This window comes from Mustela nivalis (genome assembly GCF_964662115.1).
Source record: "Mustela nivalis genome assembly, chromosome: 2".
NCBI classification, from domain to species: domain Eukaryota; kingdom Metazoa; phylum Chordata; class Mammalia; order Carnivora; family Mustelidae; genus Mustela; species Mustela nivalis.
In genome coordinates, this window is record NC_139021.1 from 134,598,724 (window position 1) to 134,616,046 (window position 17,323).

The 17,323-nt window shown below is 36.6% G+C and overlaps 1 protein-coding gene across 12 annotated transcripts in view; it reads right to left on the minus strand.

The window, feature by feature from the left end:
* The window catches only part of CFAP70 (cilia and flagella associated protein 70), a 113,380-nt gene that overhangs the window by 22,625 nt on the left and 73,432 nt on the right, over nt 1–17,323 (minus strand). For 7 of the 12 annotated variants that reach the window (XM_082716711.1, XM_082716706.1, XM_082716708.1 and 4 more), the window contains 5 exons: nt 5,768–5,926; nt 5,095–5,216; nt 3,458–3,610; nt 2,772–2,933; nt 463–552 (listed from right to left, as the gene is read on the minus strand). In XM_082716711.1, the coding sequence (XP_082572837.1) occupies nt 463–552; nt 2,772–2,933; nt 3,458–3,610; nt 5,095–5,216; nt 5,768–5,926 (686 nt within the window). The remainder of the gene's footprint in view (nt 1–462; nt 553–2,771; nt 2,934–3,457; nt 3,611–5,094; nt 5,217–5,767; nt 5,927–17,323) is intronic. The other 5 variants (XM_082716713.1, XM_082716709.1, XM_082716712.1 and 2 more) reach the window with 3 other exon arrangements.

Consider the following 17,323-nt stretch of genomic DNA (forward strand, 5'->3'; position numbering starts at 1 on the left):
ACATGAACAACACATTGCATGACTCTTTCAAAGATTGTAAGAACAGAGGAAAGGGTGGCTAGAGAGTTTTTAGGGGTGGGGAGCAAAAGATCTCCCAGAAGCTAAAGCAGCTCCTCCTGGAAACAGAAGGGCCACAGAGCTTAATAAGCATCAATAAATTTCTTTAATCGAGTAAATTCTTCATTTATCATATCATTTTTTCCCTTACAAATAACATCATAAAATTATGAGCTTCTGTACCAAGTAACTTAAAGTTTTTTTTATTATATAGCTTCCTGGTTCAGATTTTTGTGGGATTTTGAAGACTTTTATTTTTACAGTATGGATTGACTTTTTATTTACTGAATACCTTTGAAAAGTAACTTTTTTCACCATCATATCAAACTCCCGGGATGCTTAGAAGCCCAAGGAATCAAGGTCAGCTATATTCACAGGCCTAGTCTCAAGCCTTTATCCTCTTACCCGATAACAGGCTATTCCCAGTCCTAGCCAGGTAAGGCATGAAGGTGATCTCTTACAGGCTTGCATGTAGGTTTTCTTTGCCTTTTCATACTGTAGAAAGAAAGCACCACTAAGCTATTGTTCTTCTGGAAGTTTCAAATGCTATATTGCTAGGATAGTCATAGGGCTTCTGTAGTTGTACTCAAGACCAATCTGAGTTAAATGAGCCCTTAAATTGTGTTTGTTTTTTTTAAGATACAGGTTTTTTTTAAGAGCAGCTTTAGGTTCACAGCAAAACTAAGAGGAAAGTATAGCAATTTCTCATACACTCCCTGCTGCTACACATGATAGCCTCTCCCATTATCAACATCCTCCAACAGGGTGGTACCTTTGTTACAACTGATGAAACTACATGGATACATCATCATTACCTAAAGTCCACAGTCATATTTGGTATTATACATTCCATAGGTTTGGACAAATGTATAATGACATGCATCCATTATTAGAGTACTTTCACAGCCCTAAAAATCCTCTGTCCTTCATCTGTTCATCACTTCCCTTCCCCCACCCCCCAAAACCACTGATCTCTTTACTGTTTCCATAGTTATGCCTTTTCCAGAATGTCATACAATTGGAATCACACAGTAGGTAGCCTTCTCAGACTGTCTACTTTGATTTAGCAATATGTATTTTAGCTACCTTTATGTTTCCTCATGGTATGCTAGCTTATTTCTTTTTAGTGCTGAGTAATACAGGAAACATTCAGAAAAACTCAAGAAACAAACTTCCAAAAGAATTATACCTCTTCTTATCTCCCATCTCCAATATGAGAGACGTAACTATAGGTAAGCCTCAGCAAATAGCCTAAGAGTTGCTTGCCCAGTGAAATTGCTTGCCTAGTTGACTATTTAAGTCAGAAGCTTGGTTCAGATGTAGCTTGCAATGAGGTCAGAAAGAAAACTTCTTATTTATTTCACTGCAGTGGGATAATGATTTTTTTTTCCCTTATGTCTAATGGGGGCCTTCATACTTAAATTATAAGGTATCACAACTTCTTGTTGCTGCTGTTGTTTTATTTTATAAAGATTTTATTTATTTATTTGTCAGAGAAAGAGAAGGCACAATCAGCGGGGAGCCAAAGGAAGAAGCAGACTCCATGCTGAGCAGGGAGTCCAATGCAGGATTTGATCCTGGGACCCTGGGATCATGACCTGAGCTGAAGGCAGACACTTAACTCACTGAGCCACCCAGGCGTCCCTTTATTTTAAATAGAGAGATAATTGGGTGTTCTAGGGGTAGAAATAGAATGAAGTCAAAACAAAAGCCCAATGTCAAAAGGCAGAGAGTTGATAATTGTTGATATAAGATGATGGGTCCACATTGGTTCATTTCTACTATTCTGTCTACTTAGTATTTATTTGTGTTTTTTGTTTGTTTTTTTGTTTGTTTGTTTAAGTAGGCTCCACATCCAGCAAGGAGCCCAGTGCAGGGGATGAACTCACAACCTTGAGATCAAGACTTGAGCTGAGATGGAGAGCTGGGTGCTTAACTGATTGAGCCACCAAGGTGCCCCATACTTTGTGTGTATTTGAAATTTTCCATAACAGAAAGTTTCTTTTTTCCTTTAAGATTTTATTTATTTTTTTGACACAGAGAGAGATCACAAGTAGGCAGAGAGGCAGGCAGGGCGTGGTGGGGGGTGGTGGGGAAGCAGGCTCCCTGCTGAGTAGAGAGCCCAATTCGGGGCTCAATCCCAGGGCCCTGAGATCATGACCTGAGCCAGAGGCAGAGGCTTAACCCACTGAGCCACCCAGGTGCCCCCAAAATTTCTTTTAGAAGATCTTGGGGGTGATTCCTAAAATATGGAGAGTAATTACAAAGGAGTCATGTTAGAGTTCCCTGTGGAATGGAGTTAGCCTTAGCTGAATTAAATATAAAACTTCATGTTGAGGAAGAAGGTTGAAGAAGTTCTTTTGACATTTTCCATTAGGTAAATCAAGCTAAGAATGTTCAACTACTGCTAATAAAAGAAAGTTACCTGAAATATTAACTATGATAACATTTATTGGGTTCTACGCAACTTTTTAGTTATCATAATGGTTAAAACCACAGACTCCAATATTAGACCGCCTGGATTTGAATCCTACTTCTATTAATTACTAGTTTATCTAATGTTGGTCAAGTCACTTTATCTTTGGATATAAAAGTATCAATATGATATTACTGTGTTGGGTCCACACAGATGTATGTTGATGTTTGAACTGAATTCAGGTCCTGACCATGACCTGATTTTTTTACATGGTTACTCTCCATCCTGTGTCCCTCACCTCTTTCTCTTCCAGATAGATGTGTCCCAGTCGCAGGAAGATGAAGTGCATCTCAGAAGCATCCACTACAAAACTAATGGTTCGCTCATAGCATGCCTTGGCCTCAGCATGATTTCCACTTAGAAAATAGAGATGGCCCTTCACGCCCCAGACATTAGGGTTCTGAGAAGGTAAAGAACAAGTAGTACTTGGGATGAGGTGGTATTTAAAAGTCCAGTAATGATCTTTGTTTAACATTTAAAATTAGACTAAGTCCTTCTTCTTTTTCTAATAGCACTGTTAGAAAAAGGACCATTTAGTTGCACTGGGAGGTATTTTTCTAGGTCTGCTCCCTCATTTCTTTCTTGCATTTTTCAAAACTATTTTGTCTTTGGGGTAAATATTAAGAAAACATTCAAACATAACCAAGAGAATGTTCACAGTGAGAAAAAAAGAAGAAATCCAGAAAATATAAAACAGATCAATTATCAGCTAAAGAGCTATCCTTATCCTTTTCTCTGCCCTTTGCAAAACTCATAACTGCTTGAGAAAAACAAATGGAAGGAAATAGATGAGTTTACTGGAAGTTGAAGACCTCCACCTCTAGTAACTAGAAATCTACCTGTGATATGGCATCATCACCTTTAAGAAAGCCTGCTTGCCCCTCCCCCAAACTATACTCAAGAGGTTCCAGAAAAAGTTATTACCAAGTAGTCCATCTGGGCTGCGTGTTGAAGGTATTCCTCTGCCTTGGCAAAGTCCTTCTTGAGAAGGTGTGTCTGGGCCAGCACCAAGTAATACTCGCAGCTGGGGCCTCCTTGAGGGCATAACAGCTCATGTGCAAGCACTCTGTGCACATACTATGAGGAAAAACCAGATTATAAGGAGTATATAATAGCTGCATTGTGTCAGTTCCATAGCTCTTGCAGCTGAATATTATGCCAGATAATAATGAATAAGAAACATATTATAGAATGAAATGATTACCAACTTCAAAAGGTTAGAGGTGAATTATAAAGATTCAGCACATCATGGTTCCATTACTCACTATTCACCTAGTCACCAAATACAGACATTTCCAAATAAAAATCTGCAGTACTGAAAAATACTGGTCTTGCTGGTCAAAAAACTAGATGAATTTTTGCATGTATGTTATGCAGCAAACAAAAGCTCTTCATCAACCACTCCACTGACACATGAGCTAACATTTTCAGGAAGCTACAATTATTGAGGAAACTTAGTGAGGCAAAACCTCCTTTTCTAAAATTCTAGGCTCAGGATCTTAGAAACATACATATTTGTTTCTGACAAACTCTCTCCTCTATGTTTTCCAGTTTTATACTTCGGGCTATTCTTTATTTTTAATTCTATATAAGGTTTGCAAATTTAACAAAGTCAGATGTACTTACTAAGCAGAGGGAGAAGCTCTACTTTTCTTCTCCCCTCCATTCCCATCTTAGCCTATCCTATAGAAACTCCTGTTAACACTTACACCTTCTTAGAAAAATAGTGGGAGGAGGTTCTGGAGCTGTTCCCATACCTACATTTCTGGCTCTTTGCATGGGGTGGTGGGGATAGAGACTTATTTAATCTGCGATACAGAAATGTTTCTCTACTACACATTTCTCTACTCTAATGTATACTGTTTCTCTACACATTAATGTTTAATGTGTTAAAAGTTCCTGTTTAATGTGGCCCACTCCTAGTCAGGTCATAATTCTTGCCCTTTCTTGAGCTTGCCACCCCCAGGTGGAACATATACTCTGCAGGATCAGGGCCAACTCTCCTGGTTCCCGGATCTTGCTCTCTTTCCTACTACTTGTTTCATGGAAATATTTCTTGTTTCCCATTTGGTAGGTAGACCACACAGGATGTTCTTATTCTTCTCCTCGAGTAGCTCTATCTGTGACTTTATGGGTAAGTCAAATCTGAAGCAAGTCACATATCCAGCCCAGTTATACAAATTCAGAAAATTTAGTATTTTTACTCCCCCACATTTACTACCTAGAAAGAAAGAAAGATATGATAATGCTCCTGTGAAGCGCCAACACTCACATAATATGAATTCTGTTAATAAATTGACATCAGATTACATAAGCCTTTAGAGTCCAATTTTGCTCTGCTGGTATTCTGAGGGAACAGATTTGCAGTGAGCTGTTCTGATGCTCTCTGTAGAGAGTGGTTCATATTTGGATGTTCACACCATTAGGCCTAGAGTGTGTTCTCAAAAGCATATTTGATTTCTGCATCATGCATATTAAAGCTTGGAAAGATGTCACTATGGATTTAATAAGTAGTTCACTAAAATCTTTCCATCTACATGCCCTTTTCCAAATATTCTGACCTGGACAGCATTGACTTTCATCAAGAAACGTATGGTCTCCATGAAGATGGTGGCAGGAGTTTGGGAAACACCATGAGGGCTAGGATGCAAAAAGGTTGATGAATCTTGACATTTTGATGTTTCTGAAAATATTAAATTAAAAGAATAGATGACTAGATGTAAAGGAAAAAATTGTCAGAAACCCAGACAGTGAGCTAACATTACTACTAATGAGCAAGGAGAGTATTCTAATCTAATATATGAGAGAGGTTATAATCTGAAAAGCAATAAATTCCTTTATAGCAATGGTCCCCAAAGATCTCAAAAGTTCTCAAGGTTAGTCTACTGGTGTTTCAAATGCAAGTTACAACCAAATGAAATGCATTCTAGAAGTATTCATATCTTCCTGAATGTGAAACACAACCTATTGATATTCTAAAAATGAAGAATCACTGTTAAAAAATCCTAAGTCTGTAGTTAACCACTTCTCTGAGCTAAATATAAATTCTTGCCTATTGAAAGGGTTGCACTACTGAGTTTGGATTATCAAGTCTAGCCTCATATGAAGGAACTTAGGCAATATGACAAACTAATCAAATTCAAACAAGATTACATTTTGGTAATTGTAAGAGTTTTCATCTTTTCTAGATAGTTTATGCCCTTATTTCAAGAGGAAATCTTTATTCCTAAGTACCTTTTTTCACTGGTATCTCCTTGAGAAGTATATTGGATGGTTTTTGGCTAACAGTTGGATCCTGAGATTGTGTGGGTAAAATGTGTTCTTGTGAGTCAGAAAGCAGTTTGGATGATTCTTCAAGAAAGTCATCTAGAATGGATGTTGGAGCTCCTGGTCCTAAATTGATTAAATTTTAATGAGGGGGGGAAAAAAAAAAACCCTTCTTCCATTGGATATTAAAAGAGGAAAAACATAATTATTTTCAAAACACAAGAAACATATTTTCTAAATACTGCATGGACAGACTTGTTTTGTAGACATTTTACATACCTTTTAAAGATTTTATTTTTAAGAAATCTCTACACCCAATATGAGGCTCAAATTTACAACCCTGAGATCAAGAATCACATGTTCCACTGACTGAGCCAGCCAGGTGCCCCAGACTTTTCATATTTCTGAATAATTTAAAGAGTACAAGCTAAACTGACAGCTCAGCTTCTATAACTATAATCCCTAGTCCAACCCTGCTGCTAACCTAAGTTATGATGATGTCAAATAAATACCTATTATAAAAGTATTTGCTAAACCCAGAATGTGAAGAATCTAAATGAGGTTAATATATTTTTAGGTTAAATTAAAATTCTTGAAGGACAGGAATTCTTTTCATCTTAGTATTCAAAAACACCATTATCATCATTATGAGCAGCTATGTTTGAACATGTCTATATGGCAGGAATTGTATTAAAGATTGTGCTAAAAACCTTAATGTATAGTCTTTATATTTCACAACACTTACTATGCTCCTTTAAACAAGGTGAATCACAGAGAAGTTAAATAACTTGCTGAAGCTCTTGAACCTGTCTTGCAGCCTCTCAAATAAATAAATGTTTGATGAATAAAAATAAAAAGCAATGCCAGGGAGGAAATGAACAGTTGCCAGTTGGTTCCCAGTCAGAAGAGGTCACCCTCAGCTAGAGCAAAAGATATGGCTTTGAAAAATGGCCAGAAGTTGGATAGGTAAAGGGGGAGAGGCATTTAAGGTTGAGAGCATGCTATTGGCAAAAGCACAAAAGTAGTGAGCTAATTATTTTAATGGGTATTGAGAATAACATAGAGAAAATTAAGAGAAAGTTTGGAGGTAGACTGTACTGACATGTTTTAAAAAGATTTTATTTATTTATTGGACAGAGACTAACACAGCGAGAGGCAACATAAGCAGGGGTTGGGGGGTGGAAATAATGCTTCCTGCTGAGCAGAGAGCCTGATTTGGGGCTCAATCCCAGAACCCTGGGATCATGACCTGAGCTGAAAGCCAATGCTTAACCACTGAGCCGCCCAGGCGCCCCTGTATTGACATTTTAATGCTAGGATTTTCCTTCTGTAAACAAAAGGAGAAAACAATGAGTTTTGAACAGAAAAATCTGAAAATGAAAGTGGTATTTTATGAAAATTACTCTACCAGCGCTATGAAGCAAGGAATAAAAAATACAAAATGGAGACAAAGAGGTTTGTAGAAAGGCTGTTACAACAATCTGGGTATTTGGTAATGAAGAGTAGTAGAAGTTTTAAAGGGAGGATGCAAGGAACATTTTGAAAGAGAACCAGATAGTCCTGAGAATTAACCTGTTATAAGGATGGGGGAAGTTCAATCTAGAAAGGAAGAGGATGCAGGGATGACTGAGATCATAGACTTGGGTGCTTAATACAGCAATGTAGAGTCAATTTGGGAGATAAGCAGTTGAATATACTAGTAGAAAAATTCAGCTCCTGGGTTCTGGAGGGATGTCAGGGCTAAATATAGAAATTTGAGAGCTATCAGTAGTAAAATGGAAACTGAGTGCAGGTTGGCTCTTAGAAAGTAAGACATATTATTGGGAGATGATTACCTCTAATGAGTTTAACAAGAAAGAGAAGCTAACAAAGGAAACCCAAACTGTTGGGAGATGTAGGATGCAATGCCACATGTATTTCAGGAAGGAGAGAGTGGTTAAATACTTCAGACTGGGGGCACCTGGTGGCTCAGGGGATTAAGTCTCTGCCTTCTGCTCAGGTCACGATCTCGGGGTCCTGGGATCTAGACCGCATGGGGCTCTCTGCTGGGCAGGGAGTCTGCTTCCTCCTCTCTCTCTGCCTGCCTTGCTAAATTTTATGGAATAATACTTGTTAAGAATTTTTGTGTTTAGGTTCATTAGGCTTATTGGTGTGTACTCTTCTTGGGATGGGTTTGTCTGGTTTTGAAAACCACAGTGATAACTGTGGTCAAACTGTGGGAAGTATTCTCTCTTGTATTTTCTGAGTCTATGGTAGGAATGGGTTAGGCCTGGTTTTCTCTTTTCTTTTTTAATTACATAGTTAACTTCCTTAAGGAGAGTAGGTCTATGCAGATTTTCTCTTTCTTCCTGACATACTTTGTATGTCTGTCAAGGTATTCACATTACATTACATTATATTCATACCTGTTGGCATTAAGTTATTAATAATTTTCCTTATTATCTTTCTAATATCTGTAAGATTTGCAGAGGTGTTCCCTTTTTCATTTCTGATATTGGTACTATGTATCTTCTCTCTTCTTTCCCCTAATTAGATTTATTTATTTAATTGATCTTTTCAAGGAATCAACTATTGGTCTCATTATTTTTCTCTATTCTCATCTACGTTCTATTTCATCGATTCCTACTCTGATCTTTATTATTTTTTTCCTTTCACTTACTTATTTTCTAGCTTCTTTTTTTTTTTTTTAAAGATTTTATTCATTTATTTGACAGAGAGAGATCACAAGTAGGCAGAGAGGCAGGCAGAGAGAGAGGAAGGGAAGCAGGCCCCCTGCTGAGCAGAGAGCCAGATGCGGGACTCGATACCAGGACCCTGAGATCATGACCTGAGCCGAAGGCAGCGGCTTAATCCACTGAGCCACCCAGGCGCCCTTCTTCTTCTTTTTTTTTTTTTTAAGATTTTATTTATTTATTTGACAGAGAGAGATTACAAGTAGGCAGAGAGGCAGGCAGAGAGAGAGAGGAGGAAGCAGGCTCCCTGCTGAGCAGAGAGCCGATGTGGGGCTCGATCCCAGGACCCTGAGATCATGACCTGAGCCGAAGGCAGAGGCTTAACCCACTGAGCCACCCAGGCGCCCCTTTCTTATTTTTTTTTTATATTTTTTAAGATTTTTATTTATTTGACAGATCAGAAGTAGTCAGAGAGGCAGGCAAAGAGAGAGAGAGAGAGAAGGAAGCAGGCTCCCCGCTGAGCAGAGAGCCCGATGCGGGGCTCGATCCCAGGACCCTGAGACCATGACCTGAGCCTTAACCCACTGAGCCACCCAGGCGCCCCCCTTTCTTATTTTTTTAATAGAGGCATTCAAAGCTACAAATTTCCTTCTGGGAACTAATTTAATTCATCTTACAAATTTTGATTTGTTGCATTATCACTCAGTTCAAATTATTTTGTGACTTCTTTGATCTATGGGTTATTTAGAAGCATATTGTTTAATTTACAAATGCTTGAAGTTTTCCTATATATTGAATGATAAGCTGTTCCACAATTGGCTTTTGGATATGTTGAAGGCTGGTTTATAGTGTTTGCTGATTTCCATGATATAAATTCTCCCATTATAGCTGATTTCAAGCAACCAGTGTTACATCACTGAACACAGAGTTAGGAAGAGATGCACAAGAAAATACCATTACATAGTATTTTTACATAAGAATACAATTATAAATAAATAACTTCAATAGCACAGATTATAATAAAATGTAGAAAAGTAATAAAGAAGTGATAAGTTTGAATATTACCTTTTTAAGGTTGTTCTTGTTGTTGTCGTCAGTTTACATGGAGATTTATATTTTGAGACTCCACATAAATGCTCTCAATTGCTACTTGTAAGAATTTTTTTAACTCTTCATTTTGAAATAACTATAGATGCACAGGAAGTTGCGAATGTAAAACATATAGTACCATGTACTCTTTACCTATTTATTATACCGTCAATGGTATTATATAATACCTTTCAAAGGTGACATCTTATACCACTATAGTATGGTGTAATATAAATACCAGGAAACTGATATTGGTACAATACTTAAATGCACTAAAGACCTCATTCTGATTTTGCCAGTTCTCATATGCATTTGTGTATATGTGTGTGTGTGTGTAGTCCTAAGCAATTTTATCCCCTTTATAGATTCTTTTAAACACTATCATAATCAAGATGCATATTGTTAGTCAATAAAAGCAAAAATCAACAAGAGGGGCTATACAAAACTAAAAAGTTTCTGCACAACAGAGGAAACCTACAAAAAAATGAAAAGGCAACCTACTGAATGGGAGAAAATATTTGCAAATCATATATATGATAAAGGGTTAATATTAAAAATATATAAAGAACTCCTACAACTCAGTAGCAAAAAAAAAAAATCTGATTTTTAAAATGAGCAGAGGTCATTTTGAGCACTTCATCATGTGTCTGTTGGCCATTTGGATGTTCTTTGCGGAAGTGTCTGTTCATGTCTTCTGTCCATTTCTTGATTGGATTATTTGTTCTTTGGGTGTTGAATTTGATAAATTCTTTATAGATTTTGGATACTAGCCCTTTATCTGATGTACCATTTGCAAATATCTTCTCCCATTCTGTAGGTGATCTTTTGGTTTTGTTGACTGTTTCCTTTGTTGTGCAAAAGCTTTTGATCTTGGGGCGCCTGGGTGGCTCAGTGGTTTGGGCTGCTGCCTTCCGCTCGGGTCATGATCTCAGGGTCCTGGGATGGAGCCCCGCATCGGGCTCTCTGCTCCGCAGGAAGCCTGCTTCCCTCTCTCTCTCTCTCTCTCTCTCTCTCTCTCTGCCTGCCTCTCTGCCTACTTGTGATCTCTGTCTGTCAAATAAATAAATAAATAAATAAATAAATAAAAGCTTTTGATCTTGATGAAGTCCCAGTAGTTCATTTTTGCCCTTGCTTCCCTTGCCTTGGGTGATGTTTCCAGAAAGAAGTTGCTACGACTAAGGTCAAAGAGGTTGCTGCCTGTGTTCTCTTCAAGGATTTTGATGGATTCCTGTCTCATATTGAGGTCTTTCATCCATTTTGAGTCTATTTTGTGTGAGTCTGTTCTGCATGTGGCTGTCCAATTTTTCAACACCATTTGTTGAGGAGACTTGTCTTTTTTCCATTGGACAGTCTTTCCTACTTTGTCCAAGATTAGTTGACCATAGAGTTGAGGGTCCATTTCTGGGCTCTCTATTCTGTTCCGCTGATCTATGTGTCTATTTTTGTGCCAGTACCATACTGTTTTGCTGTTTACAGCTTGAAGTCTGGAACTGTGATGCTGCCAACTTTGGTTTTCTTTTTCAACATTCCTTTGGCTATTCAGAGTCTTTTCTGGTTCCATATAAATTTTAGGATTATTTGTTCCATTTCTTTGAAAAAAATGGATGGTATTTTGATAGGGATTGCACCGAGTGTGTAGGTTGCTTTAGGTTGCATAGACATTTCAACAATATTTGTTCTTCCAATCCATGAGCGTGGAATGTTTTCCATTTCTTTCAAGAGTACTTTATAGTTTCCTGAGTACAGATTCTTTGTCTCTTTGGTTAGGTTTATTCCTAGATATCTTATGGTTTTGGGTGCAATTGTAAATGGGATTGACTCCTTAATTTCTCTTTCTTCTGTTTTGCTGTTGGTGTATAGAAATGCAACTGATTTCTGTGCATTGATTTTATATCCTGACACTTTACTGAATTCCTGCATAAGTTCTAGCAGTCTTTTGCGTTTCCCACATAAAGTATCATATCTGCAAAGTGTGAAAGTTTGACTTCTTCTTTGCAGATTTGGATGCCTTTTATTTCTTTTTGTTGTCTAGTTGCCGAGGCTAGGACTTCTAGTACTATGCTGAATAGCAATGGTGATAATGGACAGCCCTGCCCTGTTCCTGACCTTAGGAGAAAAGGTCTCAGTTTTTGCCCATTGAGAATGATATTCGCTGTGGGTTTTTCATAGATGGCTTTTATGATATTGAGGTATGTACCTTCTATCCCTACACTATGAAGAGTTTTAATCAATAAAGGATGCTGTACTTTGTCAAATGCATTTTCAGCATCTATTAAGAATATCATATGAATGTTCTTTCTTTTATTAATATATTGAGTCACATTGATTTGCAGATGTTGAACCAAACTTGCAGCCCAGGAATAAATCCCACGTGGCTGTGGTGAATAATCGTTTTAGTGTATTGTTGGATCCTATTGGCTAGTATTTGAGTGAGAATTTTTGCATCCATATTCATCAAGGATATTGGTCTGTAATTCTCCTTTTTGATGGGGTCTTTGTTTGGTTTTGGGATCAAGGTAATGCTGGCCTCATAAAATGAGTTTGGAAGTTTTCCTTCCATTTCTGTTTTTTGGAACAGTTTCAGAGAATAGGTATTAATTCTTCTTTAAATGTTTGGTAGCATTCCTCTGGGAACCTGTCTGGCCCTAGGCTCTTGTTTTTGGGAAATTTTTGATGACTGCTTCAATCTCCTTACTGGTTATGGATCTCTTCAGGTTTTCTATTTCTTTCTGGTTAAGTTTATATGTCCCTAGAAATGCATCTATTTCTTCCAGATTGTCAAATTTGCTGGTGTATAGTTGCTCATAATATGTTCTTATAATTGTTTGTATTTCTTTGGTGTTGGTTGTGGTCTCTGCTCTTTCATTCATGATTTTATTAATTTGGATCCTTTCTCTTTTCTTTTTGATAAGTCTGGCCAAGGGTTTATCAATTTTATTAATTCTTTCAAAGAACCAACTCCTAAGTTTGTTGATTTGTTCTACCTTACACCAGTCAGAATGGCTAAAATTAACAAGTCAGGAAATGGCAGATGTTGGTGAGGATGCAGAGAAAAGGGAACCTTCCTACACTGTTGCTGGGAATGCAAGCTGGTGCAGCCACTCTAGAAAACAGTACAGAGGTTCCTCAGAAAGTTGAAAACAGAGCTACCCTATGACTTAGCAATTGCACTGTAGTGATCTGAAGGGGCACATGCACCCACATGTTTAAAGGAGCAATGTCCACAATAGCCAAACTATGGAAAGAATCTAGATGTCCATCAATAGATGAATGGATAAAGAAGATGTGATACACACACACACACACACACACACCATGGAATACTATGCAGCCATCAAAACCCCCCAAATCTTGCCATTTGCAATGATGTAGATGGAACTAGAGAGTATTATGCTAAGCAAAATAAGTCAGTCAGAGAAACACAATTATCATACGCTCTCTCTAATATGAGGAATTTGAGAGGCAGGGCAGGGGATTGTGGGGTAAAGGGAGAGGGGAAAAAAACAAAACAAGATGGGACCAGGGAGGGAGATAAACCATAAGAGACTCTTATCTTGAAACTAACTGAGGGTTGCTGGGGGTGGGGTGGGGAGAGATAGGATGGGTGGGTTATGGACATTGGGGAGGGTATGTGCTATGGTGAGTGCTGTGAATTGTGTAAGACTGATGATTCACAGACCTGTACCCCTGAAGCAATAATACATTATATGTTTAAAAAAAAAAGAACAAATGATGTACTGTATGTGACTAACATAACACAATAAAAATAATAAATAAATAAATATTTTAAGAGGGAGGAAAAATGAGCAGAGGACCTCTCACCTCTCTTCCTAGGCACTGTCTGTGGAGGTGGTGGCCATCTGTTACTGGGCATCATGGCTATCCTCAAACCTTTGGTGAAGCCTAAGATCTTTAAAAAGAGGGGGGCCTGGGTGGCTCAGTGGGTTAAAGCCTCTACCTCTGGCTCGGGTTGTGATCCCAGGGTTCTAGGAACAAGCCCCACATCAGGCTCACTGCTCAGCTGGGAGCCTGGTTCCCCTTCTCTCTCTGTCCACCTCTCTGCCTACTTGTGATCTCTGTCTGTTCAAATAAATAAATAAAATCTTAAAAAAAAAAAAAAAGAGGACCAAGAAGTTCATCCGGCACCAGTCAGACCGATATGTCAAAATTAAGCACAACTGGCAGAAACCCAGAGGCATTGACAATAGGGTACATAGAAGATTCAAGGGCCAGATCTTGATGCCCAACATTGGTTATGGGAGCAACAAAGCACAATGTTGCCCAGTGGCTTCTGGGAGATCCTAGTCCACAATGTCAAGGAGCTTGAAGTGCAGCTGATGTGCGACAAATCTTACTGTGAGATTGTTCACAATGCCTCCTCCAAGAACCACAAAGCAATTGTGGAAAGAGCAGCCCAGATGGCAATCAGAGTCACCAATCCCAACCCCGGGCTGCACAGCAAAGAAAATGAATAGATATCTTGTTGTGCACATCATATCTGTGTAAAACCATAAAACTACAAAAAATAAAAATAAAATAAATAAAAATGAGCAGAGGATCTGAATAAACATTTCTCCAAAGAAGACATACAAATGGTCAACAAACACATGAAAAGATGCTCAACATCATGAATCATCAAGGAAATGCTTATCATAACCACAATGAGATATTACCTAACACCTGCTAGAATGCTTATCATCAAAAAGACAAGAAATAACAAGTGTTGGTGAGGATATGGAGAAAGAGAACCCTTGTGCATTGTGGTTGGGAATGTAAATTGATGCAGCCATTATGGAAAATGGTATGGAGTTTCCTCAAAAAATTAAAACTAGAAATACCCATATGATGCAGCAATTCCACTTCTGGGTATTTATCCAAAGGAAATGAAAACACTAACTTGAAAAGATGTATGTACCCTCCTATGTTCACTGCGGCATTATTTACAGCAGCCAAAACATGAAAGCCAACTAACTATCCATCAATGGAAGAATGGATAAAGAAAATGTGTACATATACACAATGGAATATTATTTAGCCATAAAAAATGAAATATTGCCATTTGTAACAACATGAATGGACCATGAGGACACTATGCTAAGTGAAATAAGTCAGACAAAGATAAACACCATATGATTTCACTTTATGTGAAATATAAAATAAACAAAAACAGAAAAAATATACTTGAAATCAAAGAACAGATTCATGGTTGCCAAAGGCAAGAAATAGGAGTAGGTGAAATGGGTGAAGGTAGTCAAAAGGTACAAACTTCCAGTTAAAAAATAAATAAGTCAGGTAATATACAGCATGGTGACTATAATTAATAATACTCTACTGTATATTTAAAAATTGCCAAAAGAGCTATCTTAAAAGTTCTCATCAAAAGCAAAAAACTGTAACTGTGTAGTGATGAATGTTAAGAAGTCTTATTGTGGTGAGCATTTTGCAATATGCATAAATGTTGAATCATTATATTGTATACCCGAAACTAAATAATATGTCAATTATATCTCAGTTAAAAAAACATATTAAAAATTCTTAAGGGACACCAGGGTGGATCAGTCGGTTAAGCAGCTGTCTTCAGCTCAGGTTATAATCCCAGGGTCCTGGGATCGAGACCTTCAGGCTCCTTGTTTGGCGGGGAGCCTGCTTCTACCTCTGCCTGCTCTGCCTGCCACTCCCCCTGTTTGTGCTCTCTCTCTCTTTCTGACAATTAAATAAATAAAATCTAAAAAAAAAAAAAAAAAGGAAAGAAAAAGAAAATTATATTTTAAAAAAACCTCTTAAAGCTCAATAATAAGAAAATAAACACCTGATTAAAAAATGGCCAAAGACCTTAATATATACCCATCAAAGAAGATATATAAATGGCACATAAGCATATGGTAAGATACTTCTCATCATATGTCATCAGGAATGTTAATAATAGGAGATACTACACATGTGTAGGAGCAGAGGTATATGAAAAATCTCCAAACCTTTCTTTCAACATTGCTGTGAACATAGAACTCCTCTAAAAAATGACATCTATTAAAAGTAACTGATTAATACAAAATTTTTAAAATTAAAAAACCCAGATGAAATTGATGAATTCCTAAAAAGCATAAAATGTCATGAATAACAAAATAAGAAATAAAGAACATAAATATTAAGAAAATGAAATGGTAGTCAGACACCTTTTCCTGCCACAAAACTCAGGTCCTGGTTGTTTTATTGGTTGAATTTTGTCAATGTTTCAAGTCAAAATCAATTCCTATCATATATAAGTTGATAAAGAATAGCAAAGGAACAAAAGCTGCCTAATAATCTTGATTATAAAAGAGGTGACAAAAGAACATTATAGGTTATTTTATTTATTAATATAGATGCCAAGATCCAAAATAAAGTATTGACTATTCAAATCCAAAGGTATATTAAAAAAGAATGCATTATAATCGAGTAGGATTTATCCATTGAATGCAAGGATTGTTCAATATAAAGCATATCTATCAATGTAGTTCAAAATCATTTTATTTTTTTCAACTGATGCAGAAAAATAATTTTATAAAGTCCAACACCTATGAATGAAGAAAAAGTTCATTGAAAACTAGGATTAGAAGGATCATCCTTAATTCTATAAAAGTTTTCTAGAAAAAGTTTACAGCATATCTTATATTTAATTGACAAATTTTAAATTCAGTCCCATTAAGATAATAAATAAGATAAGGTTGACTACCACAATTAATATATAACATATTATTGGAGATAGTAAGAAGACATGAGTAGTATGAGGATTGGGAGAGAAAAGGTAACCTTATCATCATTGTTGTTGGCAGATGATATGATAATCATATTCAAGGGAAAAAATAGATTACACAATCTATTAGAATCAATAAAAGTGATAGTCATATATAAATTTAACCTAAAAAACAATAGTATACACTAAAGTCTAAAATATCAAAATCAATAGCATACATTAAAAAATGCCAGTGATAACCAATGAGAAAGTATAATTAAAATAAGATACTTTATGGTAGCAATGGTATCTATTAAGTTCTTATTAACTACTTAAACAGACTCATTGCAAAAAATGTTAAACTTTGATAAAGCACACAGAAGATGATCTGAAGATATGGAAAGGCCTTCCATATACTTGAATAGAATAGAATTTAATAACAAAGATGTTAATCATCCCTAAAATGAAAGTTCAATAGGGTCCAAATAAAAATTTCAAATGGATTGTTTATGTACTTGATAAACACTATAAAATCTATATAGTTAAATAAAGGTCCATGAATAGGTAAGTCAGGTATAAAAAGGCAAATAAATGGAAGAAACTGACATACCAGATATTAAGGCATACTACAACACTACAGCAATAAAAAGAATACAATATTTTAAGATCAGACCAGTAAATAGATTAAGAAGCTTAGAGACATATACCTTGAATTAAAACAGAAAAGACAGTTGTTTAATAGATAATTTTGAGAAAACTAGATTCCTATAATGAAGAAAAATAGAACTAGATGCCTACTTAGCATCATTTTCAAAGATGGAATCCAAATAAACATAAAACAAAGATTATAGATTTAGAAGAAATGTGACTTGAGGCAAGAAGAATTATTCAAACAAAACTTCAAAGACATAAAATTACAAGGATATAGGAGAGTTGAACATATAACCAACTAATTTGACCTAACCAAAATTCTACAGGACACTCAACAGCAGCAGAATGAATACACGTTCCTTTCAAGTGAATATGGAATATTTATCAAGATAGATCAAC